Source organism: Primulina tabacum, chromosome 11, assembly GCF_025594145.1.
Source record: "Primulina tabacum isolate GXHZ01 chromosome 11, ASM2559414v2, whole genome shotgun sequence".
Taxonomy (NCBI): Eukaryota; Viridiplantae; Streptophyta; class Magnoliopsida; order Lamiales; family Gesneriaceae; genus Primulina; species Primulina tabacum.
The window spans coordinates 9,336,261-9,360,185 of record NC_134560.1 but is presented as its reverse complement, the minus strand read 5'-3'; the positions used below and the strand labels follow the sequence as shown (position 1 = coordinate 9,360,185).

Sequence of the window (23,925 nt, the reverse complement as noted above, 5' to 3'; positions counted from 1 at the left end):
TTCCTCAATAAATAGTACAAGTTTTTCATTTTTTTTTAAAAAGTATTTCGTTGTGTTAATATATTAAAGCGTGATTTTGAAAATAATTTTCAAACCCTTTTCTTTAATTATGGCAAGTAAAGTACTATAATCCAATGTATCAATCGAAGAGGTGAACACGTTTTGCATTATGCACGTAAAAATACTCATATTTAGGGTATATATCAAATGGGTTTGGTTTAATTTTTGATAAAAACTCGAATCAAATCATATTTATCGATTTCGATATAAAAAGAAATCGATTTATTATTCAAAACCAAGCCAAATCAAACCTAAATTTTCAGTTTGGTTCTGTTTGGCTTTGCTTGGATGATCGTTTATAAATTTGGATTTTTTCTTCAAATGAAATATTTTTATTGCTTTAAAACTTAATTTAGAATTTCTGAGTTATCATTATACATCAACGAATATTAATTATTCACACGGATATCAAAGCATTTAATAATGTAATGTATAATCACAATGATTTATTGACATTATGAAATTCAAAAAATTCCTATGATATGCTCACATGTCAATTTTATAAGACAAATCTCTAATTCGAATTATATCTATGAAAAATTATTATTATTTATATCAAAAATATTATTTTCTATTATAGATGTGAATTAAGTTGACTCGTCTCACAAGATACCTATTATGAAAATAGCATAATATATATAGATCCTCGAATGAATTGCTTATTCTCACAAAGGAAAACTCACAATCATTGGCTATCAACAATACTGATGTTTGGAAATCAAATTTGTAACACCATTGATAATGTTGTTAATGGACCAATGAATCAATTCCAGCTCATGAAAGCAAGGAAGGGAGTCAGCTCAAGTAAAAGAAGGAAATTAATAAGAGTTGGTTACGGCGGTTAACAGAAAGAGGAGATAGAAACTTTCAGATATATATAGACTCTCGGTCTTCTTCTTCTTCGAGTAGTTAATCAGAAAAACTCTCTGGTTTTTTTGTTCGGTGAACTTGAGTATATGTTTGGTTCATACTGTAATCTTCCCTTTGGAGTATCCATAAAGTTAGTTGCCCCTGGTTTGACAGTGGATGTAGGCTATTCAGCCGAACCACTATAATTCTCTTTATTTCTTGATAGTGTTCGATTATTATTTTGTTCTTGTGCATTTGGTTAACATATAATTCATCTGGGTTGAATCTTGATTGAATGCATACTGGGATCCTAACATAACAAATTGGTATCAGAGGCAAGTTCCAGTGGTTCAAGAGAAGATGTCCAGAATGGGAGTAACCAAGGCAGACGTTGAACGGTTCGATGGCAAGTCAGATTTCTCGATCTGGAGAAAGAGGATGAAAGCAATCTTGGTTCAAATGAAGGTTGCTAAGGCTCTTGAAGGACACTGAGAAATTGCCATCATCCTTAAGCACCGAAGAAAAGGCGGATATAATGGAACAAGCGTACAGCTCTATAATTCTGCATCTGGGCGATCGTGTTCTTCGAGAAGTAGACAAAGAATCTACAGCAGCAGGTGTTTGGCTCAAACTCGAGCAGTTATATATGACAAACACCCTCTACAATCGAATTCATCTGAAAGGAAAGTTATTCGGGTTTACAATGACAGAGGATATGTCTATAGAGGATAATCTGGATGAATTCAATAAGATAATCATCTCCTTGGAAAATCTTGGTATAAAGATAGAAGATGAAGACAAGGCGATCTTGGTTTTGAATTCATTGCCCAAGGCATACTCAGTCTTTGTTGACACGATGAAATATGCTCGCGATAGTCTGTCTTTGGATGAGGTATATGCTGCACTTAGGGCCAAAGAGATGAATGGGAGGGCAGTAGACAAGAAAGGAGGGATTACAATAACAGTAAAAGAAAGGGAAGAAGTAGGTCCAAATCCCGTGCTCAATTCAAATGCTACATCTGCTATAAAGAAGGACACTTCAAAAGAGATTATCCCGAAAGAAAGAAGAAACGGAAATCTAAACAGGAAGATTCAGCAGACGAAGCCATGATCTCAGATGCCTACGAAAATTCAGAAGTGTTGGCTGTTACACATGATCGAGTGGAAAATGATTGGATTCTAGACTCGGGGTGCACCTTTCATATGACCCCAAAAAGAGAGTGGTTTCAAACTTTCAAAGATTTTGATGGGGGAAGAGTGATTATGGGAAATGATGCTGAATGTACAGTAACAGGAATTGGCTCCATAAAGCTCAAAATGGAGGATGGCTCATGCAAAACTCTTTCAAAGGTGAGGTATGTGCCTGGCCTGAAAAGAAATCTCATATCACTTGGAAGCCTCGAAACAAGAGAGGATATGACAAGGCTATGGCATTTGAGGCTAGGACATATTAGCCAAAGAGGCATTGATGAACTGAATAAGCAAGGTGCTTTCGGCAAAGATAATGTTCACAAAATGGAATTCTGTGAACATTGTATTCTAGGTAAGCAAACAAGAGTGAAGTTCAACACAGCTAACCACAGCACTAAAGGCACAGTAGATTACATTCATTCAGACATCTGGGGGCCTGCTTCAGTAAAGACATTGGGGGGAGCAAGTTATTTCATCACCTTTGTGGATGATTACTCTAGGAAAGTGTGGGTGTATGTGCTGAAACACAAAAGTGAAGCATTTACAACATTTAGACAGTGGAAGTGCTTGATTGAAAATCAAACTGGAAAGAAGATCAAGAGACTTAGGACCGATAATGGACTAGAGTATCTAAGCGAAGAATTCTCTGAATTTTGCAGAAACTCTGGAATTGTTAGACACAAGACTGTGAGACACACCCCTCAACAAAACGGTGTTGCAGAGAGGATGAATCGAACCATCCTTGACAAGGTTAGGTGCATGTTGAATTTTGCAAAACTTAACAAGCATTTTTGGGGAGAGGCTGTGACAACTGCAGTGCATATTATCAACATGTCACCCTCCACAGCTTTAGAGTTTAAAGCACCTGATGAGAGATGGACAAGTAGACCAGTGGATTACACAAATCTCGGAATTTTTGGGCGTGTCAGCTTATGTTCATGTAAATGAAGGAAAATTGGAACCTAGATCAAAGAAATGTGTGTTCCTAGGTTACCCGGCTGGTGTTAAAGGGTATCGGTGTTGGTTGAAGGATGGAAACAACTCAAAAGTGATGATTAGCAGAGATGTGGTCTTCCATGAGCAAGAAATGCTGAAAACTAATCCTGAAACCATCATTTATGATGAGAAGGAGCAAAGTGAACCTCCAAAAGAAAGGGAGGGATCTAAGTCAGAGGTAGAGTCAGAACAAAAGGTGAAACTTGAACATGAGCTAACCCCTGAAGAAGAGTATGATGAAGACCAATCATCCTTGAGTCAATATCAACTGGCCCGAGACAGAAAGAGGAGGGAAATAAGACCACCTGTGAAGTATGGATATGTTGATATTTCTGACCATGCACTGTCTGCTGCATCTATGATGATCAACGATGAACCCAAGACTTATAGAGAAGCCATAAATAGCAAAGACAGTAGTCTCTGGAAGCAAGCTATGAATGAAGAAATCCAGTCCCTCAACAAGAATAACACATGGATTCTTGTAGACAAGCCACTGGATCAGAAGTTGATAGGATGCAAGTGGATTTATAAAATCAAGGAAGGGGTTCCTGGGGTTGAGAAGGCAAGATACAAAGCAAGGTTAGTGGCCAAAGGCTACACTCAAAAGGAAGGTGTTGACTTTAATGAAATATTCTCACCCGTGGTAAAGTATACATCTCTTAGAATCTTACTTTCTATGGTGGCCTTTCATAACCTTGAATTGGAACAAATGGATGTAAAAACAGCGTTTTTACATGGAGAGTTGGATGAGACAATCTATATGTCTCAACCAGATGGCTATGTAAAGACAGGAAATGAGAATAAAGCATGCCTCTTAAAAAGATCATTGTATGGGCTGAAACAATCGTCAAGGCAATGGTATCTGAGATTCGATAGGTTTATGGTGAACAATTGGTACTTAAGAAGCCGGTATGATAGTTGCTTCTATCATAAAAGACACAATGAAAACACCAGTGTGTACCTTATACTATATGTTGATGACATGCTTATAGCAAGCAATAAAGAGGCAGAGGTGGATTCATTGAAGGGTCTCCTAAGTTCTGAGTTTGAAATGAAGGAACTGGGTAAAGCTTCGAAAATCCTTGGGATGGAGATATGGAGGGACAGAAAAAAAGGGCTGCTGCACATCACACAACAGGGATATATCTCAAAAGTCCTGAACAGGTTTAACATGCTGAATTCAAAGCCAGTGATCACCCCTATTGGAGCTCACTTCAAAATGTCAACTGAACAAAGTCCTAGTTCTGAGGACGAGGTGTCTGATATGATGAAAATCCCATATGCTAGTGCCACTGGAAGCATAATGTATGGCATGTTAAGCACCCGACCTGACATAGCCTATGCTTCAAGCTTAATAAGCAGGTACATGTCCAATCCAGGGCATGAACATTGGCGTGCTGTCAAGTGAGTTTTAAGATATCTAAAGGGGGCTTGTGAAGTTGGATTGAATTATAACAACATATGGAATACATCAGAGAAAGTATGTGGATATGTGGATGCTGATTTTGCAGGAGACAAGGACCAGAGAAGGTCACAAACAAGGTATACCTTTATCTTATATGGAAACACTGTCAGCTGGAAATCAACACTTCAACCAATTGTGGCTCTATCGACTACTGAATCAGAGTACATAGCAGTAACTGAGGCATTTAAAGAAGCTTTGTGGATCAAAGGTTTGGTTGAAGAACTGGAAGGAAACACAGCTGAGACAGTGGTATGGTGTGACAGTCAAGGGGCGGTACAACTAGCCAAGAACCCAGTACATCATGAAAGGACCAAGCACATCGATGTGAGATTTCATTTCATAAGGGATGTGGTAACTCAAGGAAAGGTCATGATTCGAAAGGTTCCTACAGAGGACAATCCTGCAGACATGTTAACAAAAGTGGTGGATGGTACAAAGTTCCAATATTGTCTAACAATGCTTAGAGTTGGCAGACCACCTTAGACAGGAGGGAACAACGGTTAAACCAGGAGGGAGCAACGGGAATGGATACATTGCTCAGGTGGAGGTTTGTTGTTAATGGACCAATGAATCAATTCCAGCTCATGAAAGCAAGGAAGGGAGTCAGCTCAAGTAAAAGAAGGAAATTAATAAGAGTTGGTTACGGCGGTTAACAGAAAGAGGAGATAGAAACTTTGAGATATATATAGACTCTCGGTCTTCTTCTTCTTCGAGTAGTTAATCAGAAAAACTCTCTGGTTTTTTTGTTCGGTGAACTTGAGTATATGTTTGGTTCATACTGTAATCTTCCCTTTGAAGTATCAATAAAGTTAGTTGCCCTGGTTTGACAGTGGATGTAGGCTATTCAGCCGAACCACTATAATTCTCTTGTTTCTTGATAGTGTTCGATTATTATTCTGTTCTTGTGCATTTGGTTAACATATAATTCATTTGGGTTGAATCTTGATTGAACGCATACTGGGATCCTAACATAACAGATAAAATGGTAATGTACTGAATATTAATTTATTAAGCTTATGGATGAATGCAAACGAATCGTATTGAGCCGAATAGATAAGAAAAGCTCAAAATTGGAAACAAAGTTCAAACTCGATTCGAAACTCAAACAGTTAATATTTTTTATTCGAATATGACCTGATATTTTTTTAAAAAAATTAAAAATACTTAAATTAATTATTGTAAAATTCATTAAAAAAATTATAGAAATTTAATTATCTTAATATATGAATAGTGCTGTGCTAGAACTCGTCCGGATCTCATCCCCGAAGCAAGAGGTGATGACTGGTTAGCTACGAGCCTACAATGATCGATCAAATTCAAGCTCAAACCTTGAATATTGTGCGTAAAATAAGAAATAATCACTTTTTCTTCTCTAGTTGAATGATCAACTGATTGGCAATCAAATCATGATGATAAATTAGATTCCGCCTGCATTCACCTGACAATGGAGCAGAAGCATTTAAACTCACAAGTTAAAAATGCAATAAATGATTATACCTTCAAATTAAAATAATAATAAATCCAATCTTGCAGTAATACATGCAGCTACAAATTGCAGCTGGTTGATGGGTCTCCACCGACGCTGAATTTCACATGTCAGCTATCCTTCCCTTCCCTGCATGCAGATTCATGGCCCTTCTAAGTTCAAGAACCAAAACACAGGTCCCTGAATTGATATGAAAATTTAAAGAAACAAGTTTCCCTGCTCGAATTCCCATTCTTTGATTTCATGGCTAGAATGTAGTCACAAACTTTGAAATGGGGTGAGATTGCAATTCAACAGATTTTTACAGATTTTGCGAGAAAGTATATATACTCCAAATTTTATTGCTCTCGCTAAATCAAAGATTACCAGGCTGGGAATTTCAAAAACCGCCGGAGAGCGGAGAGACAAAGGCGGAGCTGGACCAATGGAAAGGATTTTAAAGAGTAGTGGCAGCTGAAATTTAACTTAGAGTAAAGACATTGCACATAAATTTTAGACATTTCTCACATGGTGGTGGACGGTTGACTCCGTCTGCTCGCTATTTTCTGGCACATTTGATTGGTTCTCAAGTGTTCCCCCACTGTATAAAGAGTTGAGCTGATGAAAATAAGGGCAAGTTCTTGAATCAATGGACCTCTTCTTGGTGCTATCTTTGGTTTTTCTGAAGTATTTGTTGATGTTTTCCCATTTCTCTTTGCATCTTTTTGCATTTCTCTTGTATCCCAATTCCATCATCCCTTGAGAGATTCTCTCCCAAAGAGGACCCTTTGCTCCTTCCTTGATTTCCTCGATGTTTCCACTAAATTTGCACCTCAGATGAATCAAAGCCAACACCTCGTCTCTAGGCCATCTCTTCCCAATGTCTCCTCTTGAATCCATCATTTGACAAAATTTATGGGATGTTAGATTATTTCATTTGTTAGGACTGAGATAGAGCAAGAGTTGGCTTCTGAATTTTTTGTGGCAAGACTGGAGCTTGGGCTTGGAGGTGATGGAGTAGCTTTAGTGGCTTCTGTCTTGCTCTCCAAAGGGATATCGGAACTAGGGTTTTTGTGGGATTCAACCATTTCCGGTGAAGAAGATGTTTCAAGCTTGTTTTGTGCTTTGGGGAACTCAAAATCTTGTAAAAGTTTACCAGTTGCAGTGTCATTTAACTTGACTAAATCCTGAATCTTCTTTAACAACCCAATGATATTTGCCTCTCTCTCTCCTGCAATAGCTTGCTCCCGTGCCTTGATCTCATTCTCACGCTTAATCCTATCCATTTCTTGTCTCTTCCAAACTTCCTCTCTCTCCGCCATTTCTTTATCTCTTCTCACCAAATCTTCAACCAGTTTGTTATGCAACTCCTCCTGTTGAGCAATCATTTTACTCACAATTGCCTCACAGAAACCTTCGAACATTTCAAATTTGTCTTTCCTCTTCCTCTTCCTGGTTTTCTCTTCTGTTTTTTTCACCATTTCTTCACTTTCTTGGAACTTTTCCGTCTCTAATTCTTCGACATGAATATCTGCTGTACTTTGTCTCCTTCATTAATTTGTTTCACGGTTTCTGGGACGATATGGGATTTTTCTTGATTCTCAGAGTTGTAGAATGGATCAAACTCGTTGAATATTCTGTAGTTTTTTTCGTAGCTTAGGCTGTTGAAGTTACAGCTTTCATCTTCAAATTTCTCCTTGCATTGCTCTGCGCCCCTAGCAAATCCAAGCCCAGCTAGTTTCCTGCAGATTGTACAAATAAACGCACACCATAATTCAACTTTTTGCAGCAAACAATTAAAGACTGATACAGTTTGTAATCAAGGCAGATATATAGCTTAATCAGTCATAGTTTTCACCAAAACGAAACAGCTTAAAAGCAAGGAAACAATCCCAAGAAAGACAATAAAGACCCCAAAAGGAGACCCCGTAAAAGGAAATCTCTGGACTAAATTCTTCAGTTCTTCGAAGCACATTTGACGAATTTATTGAAATGGTCAGATGCGAAAGCCGAACAGAAGAAAACTCATTTCATTTCACTCAAATCGCCGTAAAAACAAATGGGCACTAATTAAATTCACCTCGAAACAAGCTCCCAGCTCATATCAGGGAACCAATTCTCCATGCTGGATCTAACTTTAAGCAGCGCGAGAAGTTCATCAGCAGACCAGGGATCCATGGATCCATCTCTTTGCAGCTGCTTCCCCACATTTTTAACCACTGATTCTTGCCGTTGAAATTGCTGCAACGAAGAAGGAGAAGGAGAGGAGAATGGATTGAAATTATCCGAAAAGGCATGAAGAGGGATTGGAAGCGAAGAATTTCTCGAAGAAATGAATCGATGAAATTCATCACTGGGCACGCCATTGAACATTGTGGATTCTTTCTTCTTCTTTTTTCCTCTTCCCTTCTTTGTTCGCCAAAGTCCTACAAATAGATTGACTTTAAACAAATCAAAATATATTAAATCAGATATTGTATTTTCGATCTGAAATTTTCTATATTTTTTCATTTAATTAAAATATTTCAAATCCATATCATATCATGTAAGATGCATTCAATTTCAAGAAGACGTCTCTTGTTACACGGTCTTATGAATATTTATATGTGAGACTGAATCAATCTTACCGATATTCACAATAAAAAATAATACTTTTAGTATAAAAAATAATATTTTTTCATCGATGACCTAAATAAGAGATCCGTCTCACAAAATACGACCCGTGAGACCATCTCACACAAGTTTTTATCCCTATTTCAACCCAATCAATCTTTTAAATATGTGGATACGATTCTGACGAATATACTGGTTGAAATCATATCTTAAATTAGTTAAATAAAAATAAAATATATTATTAACACATTTTTTTCTAATATATTTTTTAAATAAAATTACGGAAAAATGGAAAACAGGAAAACGGGTGTTTGTGAGAAACATTTAGAGACTCTTGTCTTGTCTGCCAACACAGTATTAAATGCATGTTGAAAAATAATAGCAAAAGGGAGTTGGGGGGATTGAAGCCACAGACAATGTGATTGGAGGGTGAGGTACACGTGTGGCACACACACGTGGGGAGAGGAGCTCAGATTTGAATTTATATATATATTATATTTATATATATATAAAAGTGGGATTTGGGGAGGGGAGGGGGGAACAGAATCCTATGTAGAGAGAGTAACGGCAAATTGGTAGCCGGGCACGTGAATGCATGCAGAGGGTGGGTCCCACGGTCTATTTATTGTGAGTGGTGTATGTATAGGGGATGATTTTCACACATGTATCTTGCCAAGTACACGGTACAATGGGCCCACACCATTCTAATTTATTTATTTCGAACCAGATCATTATTTAATATAATTATCATAAATTTCAAATTTGTAATTGGTAAGCTTAAGATTATTTAAAAGGATCGCAACCATAGTCGCCACGACCTATCACATATGAGACGAAAAATCACACGAAAATACAAAGAGTCGAGAGTGGAGAATGAAGATCGGAAGCAAGAGAACATTGGTACGAAGACAGAAGAACACATATTCCATCGACATGGTCGTATATTCGGATTCAAATTTATTCTTTTTATCTTCGTTAATTTTTAGTTTGATGTCTAGATTGAAATACATGTCTTGTGTTACTTTATATTTCATCATGAACTAACTTTTATTTTCTAAAAGAACGATGTTACTTGGTTGGAAAACTATGTTTATAATTTTTTTATTTATATTACTGAATTTCTCTTATTTATTTATTTGTAACTTCTTGTTTTAATTGCCTTCAATTACTGACCATAAATTGATTGATATAATAATATTTGTGATATATCACTCTGGAGAGGAGATATAAATTAAGATCATAAGAAACACATCAATCATTTAATGTTGGATTTTTGATAGAGATGTTAAAATCAATATTATATAGTAATATTCCTGTGAGGCCCGTGGCCGAAGAGGGCGGGGGGTGATCGCCGGTGCCATGAGGTTGCACGGACAATGAGCGGCTCCTGGCAGGCTTCTAGGTGGAGGGAACATGAATGAACTGATCCCACACCGGAATGAGAGGGATTTCGAGACTGTTCAATGTAATGGACTGTACAGTTGAAGAGGGCTTAAAAGATTTGATTGATACTACTCATATCACGAAGGTGCATCTTCTTTTCGGTAGCTCATCACATAAGAACTCCAAAGTTAAGCGTGCTTGACTTGGGGCAATTTTGGGATGGGTGACCTCCTGAAAAGTTTCCCGATGGTGCGTGTGAGTGAGGACATAAGCACGCTGAAAAGACTCGTCTTGGAACAGTGAGGACAGTCGTCGAATCTGGGACATTTCAGTTGGTATCAGAGCCAGGTTCTGTAAAGGGTTGTGCCACCATCAGCGCCAGAAAGATCAGTCGTCAAGCCTCAATCTGTAAGTTTTACATGCTTTATATGATTTTATGATGTCACATGCATAAGTACATGAATTATATATTTACGTCACATGTTTAATAGCTTTATGATAATATATGATTTATGTGCTTTAGAATTTCTATACGTGATACGATATGAAATGAGAAATTATTTGATTACAACGCATGTTGGTTTTATGGTGGAATTGAACTATGTTGACTTTTGGGTTTTAATATTGACATTCTACTTTTTGGGCCGTAAGTTAATCGTGAATTTTAGGAAATGTTTTTGGGACACGTAGATTTTCTAAGAAAATATTTATAATTCATGGTTACTAGTCGAATTAATTTTTGGAAATTAGACGTAAGAAATAATGATTTTAGGATTTTCAACGACTTGAGAGTAAGAAAATGAATAAATTGGGATTTTAAGTTTTGATGAAAGGTAAGATTAGTTATAGGAATTGATTTTTGGGTAAATAAGTTTAAATTTATCGAAATTTTGTTATGCGAAACCTGTAGAAGGGAAATAAGAATGCCAAGAACTTATGGGTTAACTGTAGGATTTTTGAAATTAAGGATCAATTAGGATGATTTTTGAGGAAATTAAGAATTTATTTTGCAAATATTAAGGAATTTGGGGACTAGTTCAGCAATAAGTGCGAATTGAATGAGTTATATGGTAAGAATTTTGATGATTTAGATTTTTAAGAATATTCAGAACCTTGGGATATCTTGGTTTTAGTATTATAAGAAATTTTAATCAAGGGTTTTTTAAGGATGAATCGATATTAGGCTTGAAAAATCTAAGCGTTAGCGGATGCATTTGGGATTTTAAGATTAAAATTTGATAAGTCGATGAACATTTTGGGTATAAAATAAAGAAAACAATATATGATAAGTATGGTCTTCCATATTTTTATATTGGGAATTTTAAGAAAAGTTGAAATTCGAGGTTATAATAGTATAGTACTAAGTTATTGTAAGGCCCGAGAAATTTATCCTGTTAATCTGAAATGATTTAGTGATTAATTGATGTGATTATAGACGGAATGAATCAGACCGGGAAAGACGAGAAAAGACGCGAAATATGTGCGAGAGAGATGCCATCCGCGAACATGCGCGATCTGGTGCGCACACATGCGCGGGTTTGGCAGAAGACCCCGCGCATATGCGCGGCGTGAGGGCGCGCATATGCGCGAGGTGTCCAGTAGCCAAGGGGCTGGAACAGAACATTGCGCGCACATGCGCGACGTGAGCCGCACACATGCGCGAGGTAGGTAGAGAGTTGGGCGCACATGCGCGATGATGCGCGCGCACATGCGCGAAGGGTCCAGTAGCTAAACTTCGGAAATGAACTTGCGCGCACATGCGCGAAGGAGGACGTGCACATGCGCGTAGAGGAGCAGGAGCCAAAGTTTAGAACAGAACTTTTGGCGCATATGCGCCAAGTGGTGTCGCGCATATGCGCCAGCAGTTACAAAGCAGAGCGCCGAGACCAGTAGGCCTCGCGCATATGCGCCGAAGGAAGTCGCGCATATGCGCGAGACGTGTATTACAAAGAACAAGCCACGTTGGTCAAGACATGCATGGATATATATATATATGTATATGTACAACGTTCAATTAGTAGGAAATCGAGAGACTCTGAAGAAGGAAGCTTCAAACTTTCTGTGTCGTGGAAATTTGGATTTACGAGAAATTCGTCTGTCTGATTTGAATCCGACTTCAGTACTGTGTTCCTATTGACACAGGCTACAACTGGACGTAAGTTTTGTTACGTTTAAATACGATTTGAAATTATGATATTGTCAGAATTGAATATGAATCATATATGGTGTTTCTGATATAGTAGGCATCGTATATTTGAAGTCAGATTGAAGAACAGACTGTGTATGTAATTGTTATGATTTTCAGAACCGATATAATCGAGATTATACAGATTTGAGATTACTTTCTGTTATTGTTGAGATTATGACTTGTACCGATGTTGATTATGAATTCTGGTATTATATCTGTGATGTTGAGACTGATGGGGTTATCGAGACTGCATTGTTATACCGTCGAAACATAAGTAAATTGATATTGATCAGATTCAGTAGTGATTTCGAGTATATCGTGATATCGTCGATATGGATTAGATTGTATCTTGATTCGATATTGATCAGATTATGTTTGATATGAGTATTGATCAGAATAGATTTTGAATTGAGTTGCATATTGAGATTGTGCCTACGCGATATTGTATTTCAGATTGAGACTTCGAGACTTCGACTTTGTCAGACCGCGAAGACAAATGTATTAATTTATGTTGATGTGGGATTGCACAAATCAAGTCCGATTGACTTGAGTTTCCCAAAATCACATACTTTACTTTATTGCATCGATATTTGCAATTGTATGAGATTGATACCTTTGATTTATTGATTTATGTATTGAGTCATTAGGCGGATACGCCTAATTGTGAATTAGTAATCTTGTGACAGTAGTGCCGGATAGTGATGGAATCGTCACCGGCGCATTGCACATTGTCACAGGATAGGATATTGGTGAAAATGCCAAAGTCTGTGACGGTTAGGTCAAGACACCGGACGTTTGGCTATATCGGAGTGGATAGAATTGGAGTTTCTTCTATTACTAGTGTTCGATATGGAAAGAGCCAAAGTACGTGAATAAGAACATACCACCACCCCGATCAGGAGTGTAGGTGGGTGTATGTTCTTATTCCGATCGGGATCCCTATATTAGGACTGAGTCGAGTTTGAGTCTGAGAATCACGGAGAGTGATTCATTGCTTGATATGGAATTATGTTCCTGATGATGATATATGTTTAGAATATAATTTATTCTTCATATTGATTCATGTTTAGAATTATAATACATGTGATGAATATCTGATTCATGTTCTGATTTTGATACATGTTATGAATTTTTATTTCATGCTTTTATATTGTTTCTATGAAAGACATGTATACATGATTTATACTGGGGATATAATTCTCACCGGAGTTATCCGGCTGTTGTCTTGTTTGTATGTGTGCATGACAACAGGTGGGATAGGATCAGGGTCAAGACAAGAAGAGAGAGAGATCATGATTAGAGTGGAGACTACGGACTTGGATTAAAGATAGGATTTGAACACTTGATAATTAGTTGTTAAACCTTAGTTTTTATTGAATGTAGATTGTACAGGACTTGTATTTTAATTATACAAATCTGTATATTAGTTAGATTCCATTACGTTCCGCAATTAAAGAAAATTTTTTTTATGACCCAAATTACTTGAATTAATAAATTGATCCTAATGATGATTAAGAATTGAATTAGCGCCCGGGTCCTCACAGTTATTATGGATCTTTTTAAGTTGCAATTTGTAAAATAAGGACTTAGAAGGAAAAATTAATTGGTATTTAGTAGACGTAAGGACATTCTAGAATTTAAGTTTTATCAGAGTAGCGCAGCAGAAGCGTGGATTTTTTGGATGCTAGAACTAAATCTAAAATTTGGGTTATTATGGATAAGCGAATTTCGAGGAACGAAATTCAATTTAAAGGGGGAAGACTATAACGCCCCGAAAATTTAAAGGTCCACGCGAACCACATGCATACGATTTATTAAATTCTCTTGTATTTTAATTAATTGTTTTAATTGCATTAAATTAATTATGTTGTGCATATTTGAATGTTTAAAAATATTTTTCTACATGGTTGCATTAAAATGTATTTTTAAAAGGTTATTCGAGTTGCTGATCGAGAAACGGAGACCTGAGGGCTAAAAAAATAGAAATTTTTTTATTGGTTAATTGTTTTTAATTATTTAAAATAAGGGTGATGCTTTTTATTATTTTTGAAAATAAGGGTTTTGAGTAGATTTTATACGTCGGGACGTAATTTTTATCGGTGTTAGATTTTCAACAAAAATACGAACTTTTTATCAAACCGGCTATTTAATTTACAAACTATTTTTACCAAAACTATTTTAATATTCTAATTAAATCCTAACTAAGACTGATGGGCCTAAATTGTTGGCTTATTTGGCCAAAAGTCTTGTTAGTGATTAATTAGTATATATTATATGTTAAGTGTCCTAATACCCTACAAAACTACACGCCACTTTTTCTGAAAATACATACCAAGTCACGCCTATAATTCTGAAATTTCTTCACCAAAGAACACGGCACACACACAAGAATTTTGAAAGAAAAATCGGTGGAAGCTTCAAAGAGAATTCAAGCCAAGGTTTTGCTCCGTTCTTCGTCATCGTCAACGGTTTTTCGTGCGTAAATTACGCAAAGACACGCCTATTCTTTCCTTCAAAACATCATCACATCATAGTATTTGTTTATGCATGAATTTTCAGGAAAAACATAGCACACAAGTTAAATTTTCGTAACTACATGCTTATGTTTTCTAAATTGGTGTTTTTAATTTCCAAAACCATGTTTTATATGTGTTAAAGGGGCTGCCATGATCAGGACAGGTTTAGACATTGTTTTACATGAGTTTAGAGTCCTAAAATAAGCCACAAACAATGCACAAAACCGAACACGCAAAGCTGGAAGCTAGGTTGCTGTCTTATAGAGTCTAGGTTCGTTTTTCTGTTCTTCATGGTCCGGCTGGGCTTTGGCTTGGTCCAGGGGCTAGCCAGGGTCATGGGGGAGTCAAGGGAAGAGTCCTAGCCATGCTAGGACTCGAGCTAAGGGGCTTGGGAGGAGTCCTTGACAGCAAGAACTCCTACCCGAGAGATGCTAGGGAGGGGCGCGCAGGTTCTGTGTTTTACGCAGGCTTGTGGGCTCGGTCCAGGGGGCCTGGGCTGGGTTTGAGTGAGTCATTAGGGTCCTAGGAGGGTGCTTAAGGGCCTGGGCAGGGGTTGTGGCGGCTTGGTTGGCGGCTGGTTCAAGAAAACGTGAGGGAATCACTTTGGAGGCAGCATGTGCGCAGCTGGGTTTTCTGATTCAGGTGCTTCGCTGTTGGGTGTTGAACCTTGGGGTTGGTCTGGGTATTGGCTGGGCGTGGTCCAGGGAGGGTTAGTGTCGAGAGGGGTCGAGTGGTTAGGGCTTGGAGGTGTCCTAGTTGACAAGGGAACCTAATACACCAAGGATACTAACTCACGCACACATGCAGAATAATGGGGTCTAGTTTCAGCAGGTTTTGAGCGAGCATGGGCTGGGTTTTCGGGCTGGGCTTGCACAATAGGGTCCCGAGATGGGTTGGCTAGGTTTTGGCTTAAGGTGGCTCGGGCGTGGCTCGAGTAAATTAGGAGATGGCTCGGTGTGTTCGGTTAAGGGTCAAAAACGAGATTTAAGAACTAAAAATTAAATCCATAGGTCCACGGGTGTGTCTCATGACTTAGAAGGGTAGAATAAATCATAAAAAGGTTATGTTTAAAATTTGGGATCAAAATAATGAGTTTTGGATTTATTCGGGATTTAATCGCCGCACGAAACACTAATTAACGAGTTAATTAAAACGCCTAGTTTTAAGCTTTATAAAATTATGAAAAATTAAATTTAAGCTTAAATAATTATTATCAGTCTAAATTTTTGATTTGGGAATTTTATATTAAGGTTTGGTTTAATTCGGGATTAAAACGCATTAATACGTCACATTTAAAGATTTATTTAAAAGTCATCGAATTAAGCTAAATAAAAATATGAGAAAATTCAAGTAAGCTTAAATAATTATTTGGGACATGTTAGACTCAATGGAATTAAGAAAAAATCAAAAACGTGAAATTTTACGTCTAGGGGTAAAACGGTCATTTTACACATAGAAATTAGTAAACAGTCATGGCAGTACCCTATTTGTTGTTTTATATGCTAATATGTTTATGTAACATGTTTATGAATTTTTACATGTTGAAATATGATATTTAAATGTCATGGATTATCAAGGATTAAATTGGACAATTAAAAGATATGTTGCATGCTTGGTTTCAAAATGAAAATGATATTATGCTTGTTTTTATTAAGTGATGATAACATGTTGAAGGACGTGAAGGGATTGTGACTACTACATGTTGGAAATATCGTGAGGGTTATGATTCCTGTGGGAGCCCGACGATCGTGTTTCCTTGGATACGGATACGAATACGAATACGTGATACGAATATGAATATGTTAATACGTTGGCCAAGGCCCAGTTGACGGGTGAGAGTGTCGCTGGTGTCCCCGCCGCCCAGTACTGTGGTTTTCTTTAGATGGATCCATCGCCCAATACGATCAAGAATACGAGTCACAATCACGATCTGAATTCAACAAACACGAACATGAACATGAATATGAATACGAATATGGACATGAATATGAATATGTTTAAGTGATATGATTATGTCTTTTGAAAATGTTTTTATGCTTCATGAAAATGTTTACAGAAATGTTTAAGTTTAAGTTTATGCATCTTCATGAAAATGATATTTTAAGTACAAGTATTTTTCACTGTTATATGTTAACTGTATTATGTATTACTTGTTATCAAGAATATGATGTGTTGAGTTTTTAGACTCACTAAGTGTGATTGATGCAGGTGATTTTGATGTTAATGTTTTTGGAGGTCTTGATGGTTGATCTGACTGGACTGAAGGTGCACATAACCCGAGGACCGACGCTAGTTTTCTGCACTAGTTTACGATTCATGATTTTAGGTGTAGTTAAAGATATTTTTACGACTTTTATTTATGTTATGAGTGGTTTTTGAGAGGTTATAGTATGGGCTATACTTTTAAAATGGTTCCAAAATATTTTATAATTCGGCCGAATGCTATGTGAGGTTTTTGAAAAAAAAATTTCTAGTACTTTTTAAGTAAACGAATAAGCAGACGTTTCAGTTGGTATCAGAGCCGACCTCTCTTAGTACGGTGTGGTTCGGGGACGAACCAAGCAGAAGCTGGTGGGCATGTGAGGCCCGAGGCCGAAGAGGGCGGGGAGTGATCGTCGGTGCCATGAGGTTGCACGGACAATGAGCGGCTCCTGGCAGGCTTCTAGGTGGAGGGAACATGAATGAACCGATCCCACACCGGAATGAGAGGGATTCCGAGACTGTTCAATGTAATGGACTGTACAGTTGAAGAGGACTTAAAATATTTGATTTGTACTATTCATATCACGAAGGTGCATTTTTTTTTCGGTAACTCATCACATAAGAACTCCAAAGTTAAGCGTGCTTGACTTGGGGCAATTTTGGGATGGGTGACCTCATGGGAAGTTTCCCAGGGTGATGTGAGTGAGGACATAAGCACGCTGGAAAGACTCGTCTTGGTACAGTGAGGACAGTCGTCGAATCTGGGGCGTTACAATTCCGCTGTTACAAACTTTAAGTGAATTTGTGTTAGAAACACATCGTCCATCTATTTATTTTAAGTGAATTTGTGTTACAAACTTTAATATTCCGCTGCATGTTGTCCGAGATATTGTAACATCTGGCACAATATTTAATTCTGATAAAACACAAATTTGCATCTTATACTGATTTGGTTATATTAGATATACTTTATTAACTGTCGAACAACACGAGTTCTAACAAGTGGTATCAGAGTCTACTATTGATATACTAAGTGCTGATTTTAGTTTTTGTTGTGTTTGACAGAAATATGGATCCATCACTCGCAAACACCGCACTACGCCCACCAGTCTTAGATGGAACCAACTATAGTCTATGGAAGGTCAAAATCCGATTTCATATAAAATCCATAGATGAGAGAGCATGGCAGATAATTCTAAGCGGTTGGTCTCCACCAAGGAGAATAGATTAAGATGGTGATAGTCTGATAAAATCGGAAAGTGACTGGACTACTGATGAAGTGCAAATTTCAAATTACAAATCGAAGGCACCAAACGCAATCTTTTCTTCAGTTGATATAAACATGTTTGGGCTTATTACTAATTGTGTCTCGGCCAAGGATGCATGGGACATTCTACAAAGACGCTGTCAAGGTTCTGAGAGTGTGCGACGAACAAGACTAAGAATGGTCACTTCTAAGTTCGAGATGATGAGGATGGAAGAATCTGAGAACATATTGGAATACGATCGTCGCCTACGGGAAATTGCTAATGAGGCGTTCAGTCTTGGAGACCCCATCTCAAATGAACGATTAGTTAGTAAGGTTCTTCGTTCTTTGCCCGAAAGATTAAACATAAAAATCTATACAATAGATGAAGCTAAGGACACAATGAAAATGGCTTTGGAAGACCTTATCAGTTCACTTCGGACCTTTGAGATGAATATAGACATGCAGAAGAAGGATAAAGGGAAGACAATTGCATTCCAAGCTTCAAACGATACCTACAATGACCTACTTCAAATATCCCAAGAAGTCAATGAATCAGACCTTTGTGAGGACTCCATCTCCTTTATCACAAAGAAATTCAGGGATTACTTGAAAAGAATTAGAGATAAGAAGAAGGATGCACAACCCTCAAAATTTCCAACTCTTCCTGCACCTGAAAGACCACAAAGGTTTCTTACGAAGAAACAATCTCAACCAAGGAATGAAGGCAGAGAACAATTTAACTCAAAGAAGTATGATTCAGTGCAGTGCAGAGAGTGTAAGGGGTTTGGCCACTATGCAAATGAATGTGCTAATAGATTGCGAAAGAACAAAGGCTACAATGCGTCTCTAAGCGATGAAGAATCTGATGAGGAGGAGAAATCCAATGATGAAGACAATCGCACCTCCTTGACTGCATTATTGGCAGAAAATCGCAGGCTGCAAGTGAATCCTTTAGGTGTTGCCCTAGGTGTTGCCACACCTGGCCGCAACATCTGCAAAAAATCAGTGTGCTTGAAATCCACAACTTCTGGAAATTCGCGTGGAGATGATGAATCAGAAGCTGATGATGAAGAGATGACTCTTGAAAGTGTTCAAAAGCTTTATGAAGAATTGTTTGAGGATTGGACTAAGAGAAACAAGCTTAACTCCACTCTTGTGAAGGAAAACACCGATCTAAAAGCCGTGGTTAACAAACTTGAAGTAATTTTGAGCGAAAAGGACTTAGAACTTGGCAAGACCAAGGATGAGCTTCGAACAGCAACTGAGACTTTATCCAAGTTTAATCCAAGCACATCCAAGCTTGATTCCTTACTTTTGATGGGAAGAGATGACAAGAAAGGCTTAGGCTTCAAAGACAGTGTGTTTGAAATTGGTGAATGTTCCAAATCAACAGTCTTTGTGAAAGGGAAAGCTGATACATCCATAAAGCCACAACTCATATCCTCAATCAAAAGTTCTCCACCAAAAAGACAACCTGTTGCACTCGCTCCAAAGAAAAGAAAACGCAGGTATGTATGTCACTACTGTTTTAAGCCTGGTCATATCAGACCATACTGTTATAAACTCAGGGATGACCGCATGAATAAAAAACCGAGGCAGATGTTGCCCCAAATGTTGCACAACACTTTCCGCAACACCTCCAAGAATCGACCTACAGTAAGGCAGGTTTGGGTACCAAAGGTAAAAATTCACTGTAATGTTTTTTATACTTCATTAAAAACTAACACTGCAGGCTACTGGTACTTTGATAGTGAAAGCTCACGCCACATGACAGGTTCAAGAGAATATCTCATCAATTATGTTGAACAAAAATGTGGCAGAATAACCTATGGAGGGGGAGCTAAAGGAAAAATTATTGGGAAGGGTACATTGAATGTTGAAGGACTACCAAAGCTCCACAATGTACTTCATGTTGAAGGATTAAATTCAAATTTGATAAGCTTAAGCCAATTGTGTTATGATAATTTGCTTGTCAAGTTTGATAAACATACTTGTGAAGTTTTTGATGAAACTAACATGTGTATTATGACAGGTACAAGGTCTTCGGATAACTGCTACCAAATAGGTGTGGAACTTTCATGCAAACATGCACAAATCAGTGAACTCAACCTTTGGCATCAAAAACTCAGTCATGTAAATTTCAAAACCTTGAAGAATTTGAGTAAGTACGATGTTGTACAAGGTATGCCTAACCTATCATCTAGTACACCATATGCTTGTGGAGACTGTCAAAAGGGTAAGCAAACTCGCGTGTCACATCACATGTTGCCCCATTTTGGGACAACACGTTGCCTCGAATTGCTACACATGGATCTTATGGGTCCTATGGAAGTGGAAAGTTTTGGAAGTAAGAAGTATTCCTTTGTTTGTGTTGATGATTTCTCACGGTTCTCATGGATAAGTTTCATTAGGGAGAAATCAGACATTTTCAATGTGTTTAAAAAATTGGCCACAAGGATTACAAATTTTCATAATTTGAAGGTGAGAAGGATAAGGACTGACCATGGTAAGGAATTTGAAAATTCTTCATTCTCATCATTTTGTGACAGGAAAGGAATTTCACATGAGTTTTCAGCACCAAAAACCTCACAACAAAATGGCATTGCCGAACGTAAGAACAGAACTTTGCAAGAAATGGCAAGGGTGATGCTAGCTTCAGAGAATATCTCAAAGCGTTTTTGAACAGAAGCTCTTAATACCGCATGCCATATTTCGAATAGGGTCTATTTAAGAAGTGGTTCAACCATGACTTCTTATGAAATCATCTTGGGAAAGAAGTCTAATCTTAAATACTTTCATGTTTTTGGTTGTGTCTGTTACACTTTGAATGATAGGGATCAACTTGCAAAGTTTGACTCAAAGAAAGATAAGTGTTTGTTTTTGGGATATGCCACAAATAGTCGAGCTTATCTCATGTTTAATTTAAGAACTAGGACTATTATGGAATCCATTAATGTTGTTTTTGATGACTGTGCAGACCTCAAGAAGAAAAATACTGAATATGACGTTGAAGACCTTCTGGATAATCCTATTCCACAGGAAAATGCAGATGTTGCCCCAGATTTCGCAACATCTGACACAACACGTGACACTGAAGTCACCAAAGCTGAGGACGAAACGAATAACGATGATGACGCCGTAGATGATGGACAGAATATTCCAAGTAAAATTCAGAAAAATCATCCATAACCTCAAATAATTGAAAGTATGCATGAAGGTGTCCAAACTCGAAAGAAAGAAAAAGTGGATTACCGAAAGATGGCTGGACTTATTTGCATGAGCTCCTTATACTCACAGATTAAGTGAATATCTACTGGAAATTGGCTTCAAACGAGGTGAGGTAGACAAAACTCTTTTTATTCAGAAATCTAAAGGTGAGATTCTTATTTATCAAGTCTATGTTGATGATTTCTCACAATTTTCATGGGTTAGTTTCATTAGAGAGAAATCGAATACTGTGATAATTCTAGTACAGTTGATATTTCAAAAAAATCCAGTAAAACACTCTCGAACAAAACACATTGACATTAGACATCACTTTATTCGAGATTTAGTAAAAAAAAGGATGGATTCAAATTGAATTTGTTGGTACAAATAACCAACTGGCTGACATATTCACAAAAGCATTAATTTTTGAGAGATTCTCCAAACTTAGGAAATCTCTCCGCATGTGTTATGCCTAATCATACATAGATGTTGTCTCAGATGTTAGGACATCTCGGACAACACCTAACATGGATGTGCATTTCTAAGACTTAGACATACTGCATCTGCATATATACTGTTATATGATGTGCTATCACAATGTTGCATAATCTTCTGGTGCACTTACAATATCTTGTTCTATCTAATCTTAACACATTTGGATATGCTTAACAATCTGATTTAATCACAAAATAGTTGACGGATGATCATGTACTCCATGACATTGACTCATACGAAAGGTAAAAAGACAAAAAAAATCAATTATGCATATGCTCTGTATCAGAAGAAAAGATTGGAAAAAGCTACCTAAAAGAGTCCAATGAAGACCGTGCTTTTAGTGTGGGAGCTACCTCTTCTGAATTTCATACAGAATGTAAAATAGAAGAAATTGGAAAAAGCTACCTAGAGGAGTCCTAAAGAAGACCGTTCTTCTAGTGTGGGAGCTACCACTTCTATGATCAGAAAGCTGTTAAGTCACCAAGTGTGAAGAAAAATCAAAACTGTTTTTCTGGAATTGTGCGTGTTGTCAGAAGATGTTGCCAACATTTGTGAAAACATTTCATTTGTGAACATATCTCATATTTTTTTTCATGTTTCCATTTCTATTACATTCTGTTATTAGATATAAATAGGTCATGCATAAACATAATATTGTGAATATTATTGTGTCATGAGGTATGAGTATTTCAACAGAGAAAATTCGTTGAAAATCCAGATTTTACGAAAAATTGAATATGTGTGATTTTTTATGGTTCAGTGGTGTTAAATCGATGTGGGTTTCAATTCTGGAAATTTTTTTTGAAATTATTTTTGACGCAATTATCTCAGTAATTTTGGATAGTAATTACGAGCTAAAGCTGATCTTGTCTCCTACGAGAACTCAGTTTCCAACTATCGTCTGGCTATGGAGGTAGATGTCCATTCTGGACAAAAAGGGAGAGAAGACGTGACTCAAACTCAAGGGAGTGTGAATTGAAAGGATCAAATGATACCATCTATCTGATACCTTTGCTTGATTTCGTTTTTAATGTTCTGCTTTGTTAAGGTTCTGCTTCCATGATGTGTTTCTGTTTTAATGGACTGCTAATGATTTTTGCAGGTGCTGTCTCATGTGTTGCCAACACAACGAACAACACCCATACTAACTTGATTTTATTCAGGGGGAGAAAAATTCTCATATTAAGGGGAAGTTAACTGGAGTTCAACTGAGAAATTGAGTTTGATTTGATTTTGTCCAGAAAGACAAAAAGGGGGAGATTGAAGGGAAATATAATTTCTATCTTAAATTGATTTCCCTAATATTATTTTTTCCTTGTTGATTTGATTGAGTATAATATTTAATTATGGTTTTGCCTTTCTAGATAATTATGTTAAGATTTTATTGTGATATAATATCTTCCTTAAATTTAATTTCCTATTGATAGATTATGTGGAATATTGGGTTTGCCTTTTCTAGATATTATATTTATGATAATGATTTAATAAAATATGATATCAATGTTTAAAAGGAGTTTATTTCTAATTAAACTCTCACTTTCCTTGTAAAATAGGTTTCCTTGAAGAATAAAAGTCTACATCTATAAATAAGAGATCAAGGACATTGTTGAAGCTCTCCCTCTCACTCTCTCTTCTCTCTCTTGTGCACAAGCCTTCTCGATTATTGATACACGCACTTTGGAGAGAGTTCTTGGATTGAGGATTCACGCAAACTTTTAAGAGAGAGCTTTTTCGATTTATATGGTTTTCACTCTTCGCTTGGAGGTTTTCATGAATGCATAACTGATGCACTTTTGCACGTTTAGATTTCAGAGACAAATAATTCTACAAAGACGTGCTGTGTCTTGAAGAGTGATGATAGCGTGTTGCCGTGAATGTTGAGAACATCTGCGGACAACATCTGTGAAGAAGTTGGCTGAAGACTGTTTCTCGTGGATCTCCTTTTGGCATCACGTTTTGCTTTCTTCCTTTAGTTTTTATTCTGATTAATTGTTTTAGAAAGCATTTGTTTTCTCAACTTGTTGAGGAAATTGATTTTTGTGAAAA

General features: G+C 37.1%; 1 protein-coding gene across 1 annotated transcript; it reads right to left on the bottom strand.

Annotated features, from left to right (window-relative positions):
* Positions 1–6,238: 6,238 nt before the first annotated feature.
* On the bottom strand, positions 6,239–8,490 carry LOC142518567 (trihelix transcription factor GTL2-like). The gene is given in 4 exon segments (XM_075621362.1): positions 6,239–6,953; positions 6,956–7,555; positions 7,558–7,768; positions 8,107–8,490. Coding segments are annotated over 4 exon segments (1,518 nt in total). The 5' UTR covers positions 8,400–8,490; the 3' UTR covers positions 6,239–6,539.
* Positions 8,491–23,925: the final 15,435 nt, after the last annotated feature.